Genomic DNA, 18,459 nt, shown 5'->3' with positions numbered 1-18,459 from the left:
GTATGACACTTGTTTCTTTTTTCGTTATATTTGAGACACTTTCACATGCTTGGGCTTAAAAACATTTGAAATTAGAGTTGTTGTACAACTGTTCATCATTGCAATTTGTTCACTAATGGAAGAGAAAGGTATATATTTCGTTTGTTTAATTTTGCTTGTTTGAATTTTCTATTCGCTAATTCGTCCACCTTTTGATTGATTCTTGGTGCTAAAACTCAATCACACAACTTTACACTGTACAGCATCAATACCATGATTGTTCCACAACCTAATGATTATATTTGTACAATTTTCTTTAATCGCATGTGATGCTAGCTAACATCTTTTGCCTCCACACCCCTCTATTATTATTTTTTTTTTCTTCTGTCTAAGCCATGTAGGTGTTATCATTCTCCGACATTTCGACTTTCCTAGATAATTTTAACTACCTGGGAATGCATTAAAAAAAAAAAAGAGTACTATTTGAGAGTAAAACTGAAGCAAAATCAATTACTTTTCCACTGGAAACAAATAAACTACGGTAAAACTAAAAGTCCAGACAAACAGAAAGTGATACTACGGCAAAAGAAGGTTTTCAGATCATTTTACCAGAGAGAGAGAGTTGTAAAGGCTATATATATAACATTATTTCATATAATAATGCATACAAACTAAAGCCTAAGAGCTATACTTTTAAGTTTTTTCGGCGGAAATTATTACAGGTAATTTAAGCAGTGTCATAGATAAAAAAATCAACTTTCCGTCCAGAAAGTCCAGCCAAATTTGGCTGACACATTAATTTCTCTCTTACCTCTCAGTTCTCACATTAAAAGCAAAACTGGTGTGATCCTAGACTTTTTGCACTATAAAATGATTACATTTTGGTTCAAATGGTTAGCCCAATTGTACTAAGATGCTCTTTTGTACAACTTCCCTCCTCTCCATTTACCTAAAGAAAATTATATTTTATCCTATTAGGGAAGTTATGACAAATATTTTCGTATCAAGTTCATTCCTATATCAGTCTGGCAGAAATGTTGTGTCTTATTTTTGGGGAGGGCCATAGCCAAAATGCTGTGTTAACAATTTAGTGCTATGTGTCAATTTATTTTGGTTTTTTGAGCTTGATGTATCAATTTAGCTGATAAGAATTACAGTTTCCTAGTGTTTAAATAATGCATCATTGAAATTTCAAAGGTGGAAATGTTTGCTTGCACTCAAATAATATACGCAATCAAACACTCCTCTATAACTCTTATATGTCCTTGTATAAATTGAAAGAAACAATTTTCATACAATTTCAGTCCCTCTATAGATAGAGACACAAATTAAAGAACAAAAATATCAAAGCTATTCATATCAAGCTAACCATAAAATTACATAAACTAAAACGAAAATTTATATATATATCAAACAAGGGACCCAGATGAGGTATCTGGATCATCATCATCATCATCATCTTGATCCACGTGTCAAAGACCCCCCAAACCCCTTGAAACCTCATGCAGACCAGGGTTGAACCCCAAGCAACCCAATAGTCCCTGTTTGTAAGGCAAGAAAGTTTTCTTCCTCATCTCCTCCGACACAGCTCGATTCATTGTGTAATGCAATTCGTGTGCAGAAACTGGTCCTCTCCTTCTTGAGCTCGAGACTGAAGAGCCAGTACTGTCTGTGGATCGAAAGCTCGAGTTTTTGACATCTTCAGCTACCTTGTTTTTGGACAAAACTGCGTACTTTGTTAATGGATCTTTACCTGTTGCTCGACCCTCTGAGGCACTTCGAAATAAGAGAAAATCTTTGAGCCTCCATTTTCTGTAACCTTTAGTGAATGAAATAGATGACAAGAATGAAGAATAAGGAGAAGTAGAAGGTTTAGAGTTGCTTGTTGTTGAAGAAATGACTTTGGGTTGTGAATTCTCTTCCCCTCCAAAGACAATGTCAGAAACTCTCAGAGGAGACAGAGATCTTGTTCCTTTACGTAAAAAACTTGTTGAAGAAGAAAAAGAAGAAGATGACCCTTTAGATTTTCTTTCTCTGCCTCGCTTTTGTTCATGTTGTTCTTGTCCTTCCTTACGAGTTTCTTCTAAAGCAGCTGCAAATGGATCAAAATCTTTCTTGTGACGTGGTGATAGTGCTTCCTGGACCATTCTTTTCCCTTGAGAAATTCTTGATCTTGGAGATCTTGGAGACCTTGGAGAGGAAACATTGGAACCCGAATCATTACCTCCAACTTGTAAACGAGGTGGGGGCTTCAAAGGTTTAATCTTGCCACCATCAAAAAGCTCGTCTGCTGACAAAGAAGGCCTCTCTAATTGCCCACTAAAATCAAATGCAAAATCTTCATCTTCATCATCATCATCATCATTATTGTTGCTGTTATTGGATTTGGGAATTCCAGGCTTTTCTTCCCAATTGAAGGGGATAACAGAGGAGGCAGAGTTTCTTGGCATATCATGAAGAGATTGCAGGTCTTGGTAGAAAGTAGAGGCACGAGAAGGACTAGTTGGGGCGCTGAAGAAGAAGTTGCCAAATCTTTGGGGGCTTGAAGGTGCTGTGATGTATGGAGAGGAGCAATTACTGTCGAAGTTGAAATCTACAGGAGGGACTGGTAAAACTACTTCCATCTCCATGCTTTGGATTATGGCTTGGCTTGGCTTGGCTTGGTGTGATATAGTTGAAGAAGTTTTGAGGTGTTTTTTGTGGTTTTGAGTCTTTGAGAAGGTGGGAACTGGGAAATGTTGGGACTGTAAGGCCTTATAGAGAGAGAGAGAGAGAGAGAGAGAGAGAGAGAGAGGAAGGAGAGGGGAAGAAGCTGAGTGTGGGGGTGAGGAATTTGACTAGGAGACTGAGTAGAGGAACAGGATTGGTTAACTCATGGGAAAGGAAGTTGTCTTTATAAATCTACCTACTGCTCCGACATTATAATTTTCACCCCTTGTGGGCTAGGCCTGTGTTTTCTCTAGTATAAATTAGGTGTCGTTTGATATAGGAGTTTAAGGAGTTTAAAGTATTTTTTCAGTTTTTAAATAATATTACACATATTTTTATATATTTTTTCACTAACATGTATTATCAGACATACTCTATGATTTGAGTTTGCACTTTTTTATTTATTAATTTTTTTTACCATTATATTTTGAATGACTATAAATCTTAGCCAATTGAATTTTTAATTAATTGGCTCTTGAATTTGTTTGTCCTCAAATCTTGCTAGGAACCTTTTTGGCTTGTTATTAGAAAAATGTTAAAGTTTGCAATTGGATGAATTTATTTTCATCTGAAAAGACTTTCATTTAGTGCTTTATGTATTCGATAAGATATGGAATCGACGCATGGTATTTTAGAACAAGTGTCATGCTCATGTCGCGTCCAACACATAGGAGCATTGAACTTAAGCGAAATTCATTTTCATTAATTTATCTTGTTTATTACTCTAAAAGTAGAGTTCTACTTTGAAAAAATGTGATATTTTTAAAAACTGCAGTTTCCCTTTTACAAGGAAAACAATCTAAACCAAACAACCCATATTATGTAAGTGTTTTTTTTTTAGAGATTAAATTCAGTAAGAATGTGGTGTAAAACTTATGTTTTACCCCTCAAATCTCAACATGCTACATTATCTTATCACATATTTAAGAATAAGCATAACTACACTCAATCAATTTTAATACTCATATATAAATCCAACCAAATTAAAAGTTTATTAAAATGTTATTAGGTGTGGTAGGATATATTGAATTTTAAGTAAAATTGTGATATGATAATCTTTTATTGGATGGTGTAAAACATAAGTTTTAGATTTCATCCTTAACAAATTCGGACTCTTTTTTTTTTCAATAGATTTAAGTGGTTTATTAGTTGTACAGATCTCATGTATACAAATTCAATATAAATTTTAGGTGCTTTTCTTGATATTTGTATGTAATTTTACTTTCTCTTAAAATGTAAAAAAATAAATAATAAAATATTTTGTTATTCCCTATAGCTATTTGTTTTCTTTCTGAAAATTTTGCATTATGGCTAATAATTCAACACTTTATATATGATATTTGGACATTCGTTAATTAATGTAAAGCTAAATACATTTTAACATCTATCATTAAGACATTCGTTAACATTTATAATTAATTTTTGTAATAATTAAATAATTACATTAGAGAGAGAAGGAAATTAAATTATATACGTCTTCATTGAAAACATTAAACTATAATGCGTAGATTTTGATAGAAACCATGGTCCATTGGTAACTTACCCAAGTTTCTTTAACTATACTTCTCAAAAAAATAAAAAAGTTCCTTAACTTTATAAATTAGATAGTTTTGTTTTTATTTTATTTTATTTTTTTTTTGAAGAAACCAACACAATCCTGCTTTTTATTTAATGTACTGATAAAAAGTAAAATGGAAGTGTAAATGTACTGAGAATCTGAGATAGTATTTTGAAGAGCTTTAAATTGAATTGAAGTGTAAATTTACTGATAAAAAGTAAAATGGAAAAAGAAAAGGTGAAGTGTGTTGTCGCTTGATAAATGGACCGTGTGGCTGTGTCTTTTTCACGAAAGTGTAGTGAGGTTCTTTTCATCAAATAAGTTAGGCGGCTAAAATGGCTGCTTCTATATTACCGTTTTGTTAAATCTTTTGATTCTTTTCCTTTTGTTTGGGAAAATTATTAAAATGAGACATAAACCAAAGTGGTGCTCATTTATCTGACAGTGATATTTTAAGGTAATCGGTTTAGATATTGCTGCCAGATTTAAATAGCAATGTTACACGGAAGTGCATGGAACACATAATAATTGAACTAAGAGAGAACTGGAATGTGCTTATTGTGAAATAAAAATTCTCTGTATAACATTTTATTAGTTCTAATTTATGTTGTATCAATCATAATTTATCATATGTTTAATTAATGAAAAGTGGTATATGAGATTTGTATTTATTTTATTGGTCATCTGTTTTACAAGAAAAAATTACTTCTATACACAAATGATTTTTAATTTCTATTAAATTAATTCTATATTCCCAATAAATAGGTTTCTATTAAGTTAATTTGCTTCATGGTGAAACAAAAGATTACTCTAAATAAATAAGTCAATTTTAACGAATAAATAAATAAGTCAATTTTACTCAATTTATTAACTTAACTCATTTTTATATCTCACATTTAAACAAATAAACTAGTAGCAAATAAGCATTTTCAAATACACCTGCACGATCCCCTTCCCTCTACCTCTGTGCGAGTGAGTTTATTATTATTATTATTTTTTTTTTAAAAAGGGCACAAATTGCTCTAAACACTTCCTAATTGCTTATCATTAGACTAAAAACAAGAATTACATCTAAATAGGAGAACACCCTATTGGACCTAATCTGTACGCCATTCTCAAAGACTAGTTAGGAGTGAAAATAGTATTATGATTACTTGACAAAAGATTTTGCTCATATTTTCTATTATGTGCACAGTTTAGGTCCCGTTTGATAATAGTGTTTAAATAATGAAAACTGTTATTTAAACACTACAATACGTATTTTTATCTACACATATTTTCACAAAACTTAAATAATATTACTAGAAATCTCTAACTAAACAGGTTCTTGTACACTACTGCTAATTTCACATTTTTGCTATGACCAATGCTTCAAAACATTCCTAATATGGAAAGGCCTCAGCACAGTGCAACTGTTTGATGAATGCTTTTGATTTCATTTTTAGATATTACTGGATTTATCTTTCATTTTAATTTGTTTTTAATTTTCTGACTTTTTCTTGGGGAGGCATGCGGGCTTGAACAAGACTCTGAACTTTTTAGCCAACAGGATTTCCCCACTTGTGGCAAAACTTTTTGACTTTCTGTAACATGTTTTTATTGGGGAATGGAGTAAGGAATATTGGAATAATATCAAGTTACTACAAATTTTATAAAGTGTGTGATGGGTTGGTTAGCAGAAATTTTTAAGTGAGACTTTAAAAGGTAACTTAAGTTGACTATTGTAATCTTGGAAGTTTGAAAATTTTAGAAAATATTTCAATTCAAGCAATTTATGAAGTTTTAAGTTATTGATATAACACTATTCATATTATTATTGTCACATGAATTGGTAAGTATTTTATAAGAAAATTATTAATACAATTAGAATTTTTCATGGAGTAAATCACTCAAAGTCATTTGTGATTTGCTTTATCAAGAATTTTTTTTTTTTTTTTTTTTGGCAGGGGGTAAAATAAGAGTTATTGATTAATTACTTATTGTCCATCACTACCACCACTTCTAGGCGAGTTGGTACCCGGTTATGTAAGTGACCTATTACTCGGGGGTTCAAGCCCCCGCATTTACCAAGCAAAAGAAAATTACTTATTGTCCATTAGCAGTTTATATGAGTCTTAATAATGTCTTGTGCAAAAGATCCTACCTATATATATATATATATATATATATATATATATAATAATGTCTTGTGCAAAACATCCTACATATATATATATATATATTTATGGAAATATAACAAAACTGTGAGGTTATGGGTAAAAATACATGTAATGTTATTTAAAAACTAAAAACATATGTTTGAACACATGTACCAAACAGACCTTAAATTATAAGAATGTAGTAGTTTATATGAGTCTTAATAATGTCTTGTGCAAAAGATCCTACAAATCTATATATATATATATATATATAATACAAATCCTACTATATATATATATATTTATGGAAATATAACAAAACTGTGAGGTTATGTGTAAAAATACATGTAATGTTATTTAAAAACTAAAAACATATGTTTGAACACATGTACCAAACAGACCTTAAATTATAAGAATGTAGTTGTTCACTCTGCCCCACCATAAGCCCTTAATTATTTGGTTTAAACAAAAGTTGGCTTCCGTGCTAGTATGTCCAACATGTTTTACCTCGACCTTCCAGCCCCTAGCGAGTATGTCCAACAATTAAAAAAGAAAAAAAAAAAAAAAAAAAAAAAAAAAAAAAAAACAACAACAACAACAACAAGAAGTATATTTGTACACAGTGTAGAACATACATTCAACTGTGAGATTGGTTTTTAACCAGTTTCCAAAATGTTCTCGAACCAGACCACACCAGTACTCTCGTCTGTTTTCAAATTCACTTGGTCGACCACAACGAGTGTAACAATGCAGTGTGGTATTGGTGCCTATAGATATGCTGTGGAAGTAAGTACTCCATTGCATTTTTTGTAGACTAGCTCCTATGGATGACCTGTTGTGGCGTGTGTGTATATATATATATATATATATATTTTTTTTTTTTTTTGATAAACCCTGTTGTGGTATATATTAAAGTGGTGGAAAAGTAAAGTCGCAAAAAAAAAAAAAAAAAAAAGGAAGAAAACTATTGTCATCTCTTCTCTGTATGTTCCAATTTTATTAGATGTCTCCAATGGGAGGGACAAAAGCATTGTTAATAAAGGCTTTCTTTTTTCTTTTTACTTCTTTGGTGGAAATCACATTTTCGTCCTTACATTTTCAGGAGATTCTCACTTTGGTCTCCAGATTTTATTTTTACCGCTTTTAGTCCTTATTCTGAAAAACGCTCCCCGTTTTGGTTCCTGCCGTTACATCAAAAACGAAAAATGCACACATGGCAAACGACAGAATTAAAAAAATATTAAAAATATTTTATTTTATTTTAAAATAAAATAAAATTTTAGTTATCAATAATTTTAAAATAAAAATATTAAAAATTTTAGTTAAAAATAATTGTTCTTCATGTTCTTCCCCCAAGAACATGGTTGCCCAGAAAATAAGAAATTCAAGATTTTCTTCTCTTTTATTTCATTTTCTTAGCATCCACACAAGCAAAAATATATACAAAACCATGATCAAACTCAAATATTCTAACACAATCAACTAACAAAAGCCAATAAATAAATAAATAAATAAATAAAAAATTAGCAACTATGAACAGTTGGATTGTGTATTTAGAACCTACTGTAGCTGAGGATGTAAACAAAAAAAAATATTATTTTATTAAAATATCACTTCTTTCTCTCTTCTTTTAATCATACAGTCACTCCTCCCTTTTAATTTCTCATCTTCCTTTCTCTCTCCCCTCTCTCTAATTTGGTGTCTCTCTTAGATCGGCGTGGACTAGAGATCGACATTGGCAGTATGGACTGAAGATCGACGGTGATAGCATGGTGGTTTAGGGATTGATGGTGACACCGTGGTGGTTTGGAGCGATGGCAATGGTGGATTCTCTTTCTCTCATTCTGATATTCTCTTTCTCTCTCTCAAATTGGATGTGGGTTTTAGTTTTGCTTTGAATTTTTGTTGTGGGTATTGATGCCAGATTTATGGTGGCGGTGGTGGGGGGTTGCTATGTTGTTGGTGGGGATGGATTCACTGTGGGTTTATACAAGTTGCTATAGATGTGGGTGGCAATTTGGTGGCAATGGGTGTTCCAATTCTCTCTCTCAGATTGGGTTTAAGTTTTGGTTCTGCTTTGAATTTTTGTTGCGAGTATTTGAGTTTGATCATGATTTTGTATATGTTTTTGCGTGTTTGGATGCTGAAAAAATAAAATAAAAGAGAAGAAAATCTTGAATTTCTATTTTCTGGGCAACCATGTTCTTAGGGGAAAAACATGAAGAACAATTATTTTTAACTAAAGTTTTTAATATTTTTATTTTAAAATTATTGATAACTAAAATTTTATTTTATTTTAAAATAAAATAAAATATTTTTAATATTTTTTTAATTCTGCCGTTTGTTACATGTGCATTTTTCGTCTCTGATGTAACTATAGGGACCAAAACTGGAAGCGTTTTTTAGGATATGGACAAAAAGCGGTAAAAAAAAAATCTAGGGACCAAAGTGAGAATCGCCTGAAAATTTATGGACAAAAATGTGATTTCCACCTACTTCTTTTTGGGTAGAAATTTGATGATGTATGTTTTTAGAGCCTAATATATATATTATGGTTATTTTTGGAATAATGTGCTCCAGATAATACATATTTGTGCTTGTTTTTAGGTGAATTAGTAAATACTATGGTATTTTTTCTTCTTTCAAAGAAGAAGGTTCAAAAATAACCATCATTAAGTGAAAACTATCCAACTCAGCGAAGTTGTTATAATAGAATTGAGATCTAGTTGTGAAGGGCTGAGATTTAAAGTTGAAAAAGCAACTTTAAGTCTCAACCATTAAAATTAAATTAAAAAAAAGGAAAAAAAAGTAAAAAATGTTAAAGTTAAAATTTAAGAATGGTAAAAAAATTTGTGAGGAATATAGGGTAATTGCACCAGGTACAATATTCTAGGTATTACACCCAATCCAAATCTATTATAATAAAGGCTAATTATTTTAATTTTATAACAGGAAAGTGATATGTTAATAGTTCTATCACCTCTGGTCTAGAGGGATGTTGCTCAGTATAAGAAATTGGGTGATGGAGATGTATCAAATTATCAAAATCCATTGTAAAGCCCACCAGTCAAAAATGATCCAATCTAAAACTAGCAGCCCCTAAAAAAATTGCAAATTGAAATAAAGAATTTGTGCTATTGTCAATCTGTCATGCCATTATCTTCATCTGTTAAATTATTAATTAGAATGATACAATCTAATAACCTTGATAAAACCATATTATAATTCAACAATCTAACACACACCCAATTGTGGCTAACTGGTTTCACATCATCCAATCTAACACAGACTCACTTATTATGTTATAGCAACCTCACTACAAAAAAAAAATAAATAAATAAAATAAAATAAAAAATTGTAGAATGTGACGAAACATCAAATGTGACGGCTAAGGTTGAAGATTCGCACACAGATTAGTGTTTGTGAAATTAAATTTTAAATTAAGACCTCCAAGTCTCCAACTGATTATAAGCTTAAGCTCAGCCCCTGCATGCCATGGCCGCCTCTGCATTTTATATATGAATAATTTTTCACAGACAATATTGGTAGGGCTAGCTACAGTCTTTAATTTCGGCCACTCAACGGTACTCTTTTGTCTCTTTTCTAGCTACCTATTTTCTCTTTGTCAGTATTCTGCCTGTCTGATTCAAAAAACATAAAAAGCTATTTAATATTTGTGTTTAAATAACAATTTTCAGTATTTTTGGAAATATGTGTAGATGAAAAAAACGTGTAAAAATATATATAATGTTGTTTAAAAACTGAAAACATGTGTTTAAACGCATGTACCAAACAGATCCTAAGTCTCTGGACAAAGAAATAAGTATCAAAACATAACTTTTGTGATTGATTATTAGCGATAGAATAAAAATAGTTGATCCATGAAAAAATAATTAATTTCATAAAGTTGTGACAAATGATGTAATTTTAGAATGACATAATAAATAAACACTAAATATAAGTGTAGTTGCACGATTTTTCTGGCCCAAATTCTATTGATCAGGCCCTGGCCCAAAGCGCAACCCACAATAAATATTTGTAGAGAATGGGTCAAAGAACTTAGCCTCAGTGAGCCTATTCGGTCTAGTACATGGACAGTATTATTTGCAGAAAACAAAAGTACAAGAATGGATCTCTCACGTGTAATTCTATTTCTTCAGTTCATAATACAGTTTTTCTGTCCCTCTTCTTTGAGGGACTCAACTACATTATATAGTTCCCATCCTCTCATCTCAACCTTACACTTGTTGATCATCTAAGCATCTACTTGAGTACCTGTCCCATCAGACGCCCTCATCTCTCCCTTTGTGAGTTGCAGAGGCCAAGGCAGTACTGTTCAGGGGTCTTTTCCTCATTAATGCGGCCAAGAGGGTGGTTGGGGCGCAATTAATGTGGTGGTAGCTCTCCATGAGATATTTTGGATTTTATTCATTTTATATGTTGGGAGGATGAACTGAAATGGCTGGGGAGAGTTTCTCGTCTGGGCTTCGTGATGTCCGAGGAGGAGTTACTCCTCGGACAGGTTTCCTTGGCGTTTATTGGGATTGAGTAATGCTTCATATGTGGTTTCTCTTCGGACAGGACGCTCCTCGGATGGGCCTGAATTTGGAATAGCCCATTATTTCTGGGCCGGGCCCCACAATAAGTAAAAATCCTAGACAAGTATGCATGTGGTAATTGCATGTAGATCTAATTCGTGGCTAGATAGATTTATGTTTTGTCATCTTTGAATGCTTTTGCCAGAGCCAAAAGAGCATGTTTGGTTTAGCTCCAACTCATTCTTAAAAATAAAATTAAAAAAAAAAAGGATGAAAGGTAGAAAAGATTATAATTTTATAAAGAAATATTATGTCTACAAGATTTTCACGACAAGTTCACGATAAATAATAGGTGACATGCTGTTATTGATAGATAAAAAATTAATATTCGTAGTAGGTTTAATGTGCATTTGGATACCGCTTATTTTGCTGAAAATTAAAAATAAAAAAAAAATATTTTAGTTATTGTTCATTAATGAACTTACTGTTTATTAGCCTGATTGCACTGTTCATGTCCCATGAATAGTATACCAGGCGCTGGTCCCAAAAAAAAAAAAAAAAAGGCTGAAAACCAATAAACGTAGACGTGAACGCACCTTTAGTCTAAAATTAGTAATAGTTTGACACCTAGAATTTTTTTTTTTTTTTGAGAAAGACACCTAGAATTTGTTGTGAAATTATTGTAAAAGCACTATAGATCAACATAGCATTACTCAATTTTACTACCAAAATTTTGGCAATTTAAATCTTACATTTTCATTATCGTGACAATAAATCATCCCTCAGTTTAATTCTACGTGAGAAATCTAACACCAATACACAAAAGAAAAAGACATTGTTTTATTGATTTATATAATACACCATTTATTTACTATGAAGGCAAAAACTCATCTATAAAGTATTACTGTTGTTTCTGTCACTCTTAATTCAACAAAAATAATAATTTACCATAGCTGTCGTCAGAAAAATAGTGCCCTTTTGTTTGTGTGTGGGTGCCAAATTTCTTGGTAGAATTTAATGGAATGGAAGGGGGATTTTAATTATCACAAGTAAAAATATAAGATTTAATTTTTTATATATGTATATAATTATAGGTTTTTTTTTATAGATTTTTTTTTTCTAGAAATATATAAAGTTTTTTAATTCTTACATTTTTTAAGGTATAATAAACGTAACATTAAAAATATACTAAAAAATTATTATTTTTTGTGTCATGTGTCTAAGTGTCCTTTTCTCAACTTATCCTCACAAAAACCAAAAAAAAAGACTCTCTCTCTCATATATAAAATAAAGATTTTTTTTCTATATGATGAGTGAAGCTTGTTGTAATTTGCAGGCTCAATGTGTCGGCTTCGTTTTTTTACTACCCTACTCGATATATATGATCTTGACCAGTTAATACATTTAATGAATTTCTTATTGTTTTGCCAAAATATGCAAGTTGGCATCAAGGTTGATGTTTCATTTTCTCATTTGGACATTTCCCAAGTAAAATCACTTTTTGAAGAGAACAAAAGCAAGTCAGATACGCCTCACCTTAGAAAACATTGTAAAATGGTATAAAAATCGAAACCATGGAGATAATTGCAATCAACACACGAAAATTCTTCTATAATGATGCAACCATTTAACTAATCCATGTCTTTGTTTTATTTGACTTTTGTTATTCTTTCATATAAGCAAGAGATTTGGTGGAAGAAGAGTCCACGTACGTAAACAGTTATAGATGTTAACCTTCTTCTTTTTAACAAAGTTATAGATGATTTTTTTTAAAGAAAGTTTCAACTTATGACGTTTAATCTTAATAATTACTTTTTATCATCAGATCAAAATACTAATTAATTTTATTTGGTGTAAGCTAATTACTTTTTATCATCCGATCAAAATACTAATTGATTTTATTTGGTGTAGGCTATTGAACCTGAAATATTTGACGAAAAGAAATTAGCTAACCGTAACCTACAGATGTTAATCTTAATTCATCTTAAAAGTAAAGCAATCTTGTCTTTAGGATCGTTTTCGTAGCTATAAATACTCCATTTTTTTATTTGACTTTGCATCATGGCAGCTGGACTCTTATAAATATCTACATGCCATTGGTCCACCGGTGATGACGCTTAGCGGGCAAATATTATAGCCCAAATTCGCAGTCTTTCAATTCATCCAATTTGACCCAGAAAAAATATTCTGAATGAAAAAAGAAAAAAGAAAAAAAGAACCATTTAAAACATGTGATTGATATTATGATATATTATACAGCTTGCACAGAAATTTCCAAGGCATGTCAAAATTGCACAGAAATCTAAGGTGCATGAACACCTTAGATTTATTAATTGCTTAAAATGAAATATTAAATTCATATACACTAGATACTTATTTGTTGAATTTTTTTATTGGAAATGTTTAGTGAAGTTGTTTAAATAGAGAGAGAGAGAGAGAGAGAGAGAGAGAGGTCGTATTAATAAATGCTATTAGGGTATTTATTAATGAAATTTTTTTTTTAAATTGATACAACTTTTATGAAAAATATAAAAAATTAATATAAAATTAATTTTTTTCTCTCATATAAAGTTTTTAAAAATATTTCTTAAATCAATGTTTTTAAAATATTGGCTAATTTTTTTCTTAAATTTTTTATTTATAAAGTTTCAACTTATAACGTCTGTTTCTAATAATTATGTTCTTTATCATCAGACTATATAAGATATTGATCAGTTTTTAGTATGAGAGAATATTGAATTCAAAAATTTTACCAGTTAAACTAATTGAAACTCACATGTAAGATATATTAAATAGTAAACCAAATAAATAATTTTAGTTAAATTTTTTGTTAACTAAATTAAATTTTAATCTTAATAAATTGTCTTTATTCCCTGCTTTATTATTTTTGGGGACGTACACATGGCTGACCAAAAGTTTCTCACCTATCTTATCAAAAATAAATAAATAAATAAAGTTTCTCACCTATGACCCATCAAAAAGCACAGAGATTCCATAGCCTACTCCAATGGGTGTACAACTACAAATCCAGACCGTTTGCCTATAAAAAAAAATGTACTATGTCGGATATATAATACTATGTGAGAAGATATTGCCTCAACTTTTCAAGATCTGTATTAGGAAAGCCAGAACAAATTCTGAGATTCTGAATTTATGTATAGCAGAAGCTTGGGAGGTGGAACAAAAATTCAAATCTATGACTAAACTCTGTTCAACTTCAACTTTTTGTGCAACAGATCTTGTATTGAACTGTGTCTGCCTTAACGTAAAAATAACAAATTGATGAGACATCCAGAACAGAGTAAATAAATAATTTGTTTGGAGATTGTCAAAACTCAGAAGTATGGAGAAACTAGAGGGTGAAGACACGACAATCTTTACCAACTTTTATGTTGATGGAGCAGTCCCAAGGGAAAAGACACGACAATCTTTACCAACTTTTTCACATGTTAAAATGAAAAAAAAATTAATTTATGCAATATTTCTTTCATACGTTTGTCCAACACTAAAATATATTTTTATATATATTTTGTGTCGTGTCAACATTTAAGAAAAATGGCGAAGCTTGTATCCAGTTTTTTTTTTTTTTTTTTTTATTGAACACGATACAGTAACATTTTCAATTTTGTCGTGCCCGGAGAAAAATGCGATTGACACAAGCTGTATCCTAAGAAAAAAAGTTGCAAAAATATTCCATCCCTATACCTATTGTTTACTGTTTAGTCGTAGTTTTTTAAGGATAAACGGCAGTACTGTTTAGTCGTAGTTAATAGAATTAATGCAGTAAAAACTCGGGTGTAAACTCCCATTTTACGTATAAAATATTTCGGATGCATATGTCTTCATACTCATATGAGAGTGAGTCATACTTTGACTCACTTTGAGATCTACTTTTATATGAGTGTGAAAATATATATATCTAAAATACCTTATTATTTTTCTCATTTTACACTCTATAATGTCTAATCAGATCATCGACCTTGACATGTTAAAATACTCAAACAGACAAACAAACATTCATATTAGAATTTATATTTACTTAAAAAAAAAAAGTTAGAACCCATATCCTCTCTTCAAAGGTGGATCCCCACGTCTCTTTTGTTTTGTTTTTTTGTTTTTAACATTAACTATAAAAATTAAGCTTAGAGATGTCATATGGATGTAAGTATATGAAAAATGATGATGTGATTAAGTGTGCGTTTGGTATTGGCTTAAAAAGATATGGTATTGGCTTAAAAAGATAGTTTTTTTTTTTATTTTTTACTTTTGAGATTATTTTTGTTACTATTTATGAGTTTCATTGCACTTTTTGATACTATTTATGGGTTTCACTTTACTATTTCAACTACTTTTTAGCTTTATTTACAATAGTTTCAGCAAAAAGTTTTCAATTTCAGCTAAATAAGTTGTTTCCAAACAGATACTAAGATTGCATTTGGGAGCAAATTATAAAGCCATCTTCTTTTACTATTTAGCTTATTTTTGCTATTATTCATAAATCTCACTACACTTTTTGGTATCATTCATGGGTCCTACTATACTATTTCAGCTAATTTTTACATTTATCTACAGTATTTTCAGTAAAAAGTTTTCAATTTCAGCTAAATAAGTTGTTTTCAAATGGACCCCAAGTGCTATTAGAATTTAGAAGATGTAAAAAATGAGGGTTTACAATATGTCGTATTTAGTTTATTGAGTAATAAAATATGTAAATTATTTTGATTCACATCTTTCAATCATTGTTCTTTAAAATTGTACTTTTTTTTCTTTTTCATTAAGAAAAATGAGAACAAAAACAAGTAGTGTGGTTGTTATTATTTCACTTAACTTACAATTGAGAGAAAAGAAAAAGTGCCAAAGGGGAAGGTGGAATTTGTGGAAATCCAAACAAAATAGACACGCAAAAAAAATTTCAATTTGGTTATTTCTTATTGGACTTGCTATTAGAACTAGTAATTTAACCACCCCCCACCCAATCTTATGTATAAGTATATATGTCATTGTTTTTATTACAGTAAATTATTGGATCTTATTTTACATTATCTTTTTATTTTTTTTAGAGAGTTTTAACCTATGGCGTCCGCTCCTGATGATAGTTCTTTATCATCAAACCAAAACACCAATCATTTTTTGGTGTAGGCAGGGATTGAACCCCAAATCTCTTATTCAACCATCGGAAATTTTACCAATTGTGTTGATTGATACGCATTTTAATCTAAAGTCAATACAGTGGATAAATTTCTTTAAACATTTTGTCATCATACGCATGCAGATTTCAAAAGCTATATGAATTTTTTTTTTTTAAATCTCGAATAGACATCAAGTATAAAATAATTTCAAGGCTTCTACATTATTTCACCGTTACAAACCTTAAGTTGCCCTCACAAACACTCAGACACATTTTATAGCGATTGACTATTGTTAAAAAATACTAAGACATTATATCATTATCTCGTTTATATTCTTGTTGCATTAATTTATACTAATTGTAATTTTAGGGTATGTTTGGAATGAAGAGTGATGGTGAAAGACTAAAAGGAGAGGAGAGGAGAGAAAATGGAGAAATGGTTGAAACATGTTAAAATTTAGTACATTATGGTCACCTTCTCTTCTCATCTTCCCTTTCCCATCTCCCTCTATTTAAACATAAAGTTATTATATAACCCTTGATGAGTCTACAAAACCATAAGTAAATATGGCAATGTTGTCTTAACAATCACCTTCACAACTGTACAAAAATGTTCAATCCTCTTTTATAAGCTTTTTAGGGCATGATGATTGGTGACTGATATTTATTTCTATTTTTTTACCCCTCTTTTTTCATCTCATTGATCCATTGCATTCTCCAATCCCAAAAACAAGTGGGAAAAAAATGTCATTTACACAAGTAAAATTGTCATACATATGACATATGCATAGAATTTGTTATTTATTTTTGTGAATTTTTATTTTCAATTATAATAGTAAAAGACGATTAAATGACAGTAATTTTAAAAAATGCTTTTAATTTGAATTTTTCAATATTGCTCCAGTAATAATTTTAGCTATCACAACTATATCCATCGTTTGGAAACAATCTTTATAAAGTCATGGAAATGGGTCAGTGTACGCTGAATGAAAAGGATAGTTTATTCATGATCTTATTGTTGGCTTTGTTTGTAAATCTTTAGTATCCCGTTAGTTTTTGTATGAAGTACTTTAAGGTGTTTTGTTACGTAAGACTTTACATAGACGCATGTGTTTGTGTTATTTATTTATTTATTTATTTATTGATCAATATATGAAGTTCTTTTTTTATTAAATTTTATATAATTTAAGTTTTTTAATAATCATTCTAAAAAAATTTATGAAGCCGCCACTAAAAAAGACCACTCCGTGGATTTCACAATATCAATATCTTGAATCGACTTCATGATTTTGAAGGCAATCATTAAAGTCAACTTTATGTACTCAATTTACATATAAATGATAAGGTTAAAAACTGAGCAGGTACTTATCATGACTTCTCTAATTTAGCATTAGGAAAGTAAATTTCAAAGTACAATCATAATTAATAGTAAATATCCTATTGATTAAATTCCTGTTTAGACCGCCAAGGTATCCTCGATGCAGGTTCTCTTCATGTGAGAGAGATCAAACACCCATTTCAACGAACTCAACGTGCCAGAAAAGCACTCAATTCCTAATTCCTATGCTAAATGCGTGCCTTTCTAGTAATGAATATTTTTGCTGACTGGAGACGTGCTAATTTGAAAACTTAATGTAATAAAATTTATAATATCTCTAACATCATTCAACTAGTAATGACCTAGTGCTACTTTCTTTCATGAATGAAGAACTTATTAGGTTCTGTGCAGAAGCAATGACTATGAATGCATCATCTTCAAACTCAGGCATTGAAGGTTTACTATGATGCTCCACACAATTGCCTGCTTGACTTAGCGAGTTGGTGGCAGACTCGTAGGGTTCCACATTTTCCATTATTGAACTCGGTCTTTCTTGACAACCAAAGTGAGGTCAGGAAAACAAAATAAACTTGTTTTCTCTGTTTTCCCATCAAGACAGAAGATATTCATTGAGAAAATCAGATCTGTGCTCCACTCCATTAAAACATAGGCTGCCGTAACAACGTTCTAGACAGTGAGCCATATCAAATTTAAATCCAGCCCGCCATGACTAATTACTTGAGCATGTTTAGGCAGACTTCTAAGCACCATGATTTCATCTTATATTCTCATCATACTTTCAATTGTGAAGAATTTAACGTTGCAACCAGGGTTCTATATGTAACAAAGCTAAAGCGTTTTACATAAACCCACCAAAAAATTAAGAAATGTAGTTTCCCTCCAGTCAAAACACTTGAACTGCGCAAGCACTAGTAAAGCATACTTATGAATTCTATCATTACTTATATAAATTAAAAATGACCAACATAATTTATTGAAGAAAGTTAAATTTGAATAGATGGAGTTAAGACATGCAGTACATGTACGGGGCTCTAAATCACCAAAATTCAGTTTAAGGATCCTCACAGTTA

General features: G+C 30.7%; 1 protein-coding gene across 1 annotated transcript; it reads right to left on the bottom strand.

The window, feature by feature from the left end:
- Positions 1-1,221: 1,221 nt before the first annotated feature.
- On the bottom strand, positions 1,222-2,868 carry LOC115968583. The gene has a single exon (XM_031088005.1). The coding sequence runs from the start codon at positions 2,607-2,609 to the stop codon at positions 1,452-1,454; it is 1,158 nt and encodes a 385-aa protein (XP_030943865.1). The 5' UTR covers positions 2,610-2,868; the 3' UTR covers positions 1,222-1,451.
- Between the last annotated feature and the right edge of the window lie 15,591 nt (positions 2,869-18,459).

Source organism: Quercus lobata, chromosome 11 (assembly GCF_001633185.2).
Source record: "Quercus lobata isolate SW786 chromosome 11, ValleyOak3.0 Primary Assembly, whole genome shotgun sequence".
NCBI lineage: Eukaryota > Viridiplantae > Streptophyta > Magnoliopsida > Fagales > Fagaceae > Quercus > Quercus lobata.
The sequence above is the reverse complement of the archived record's forward strand: the minus strand, read 5'-3'. Positions and strand labels throughout refer to the sequence as shown.

What these genes read in the sequence shown, in the direction of transcription:
- LOC115968583 (XM_031088005.1), bottom strand. Translation starts at nt 2,609, where the DNA reads ATGGAGATGGAAGTAGTTTTACCAGTCCCTCCTGTAGATTTCAACTTC.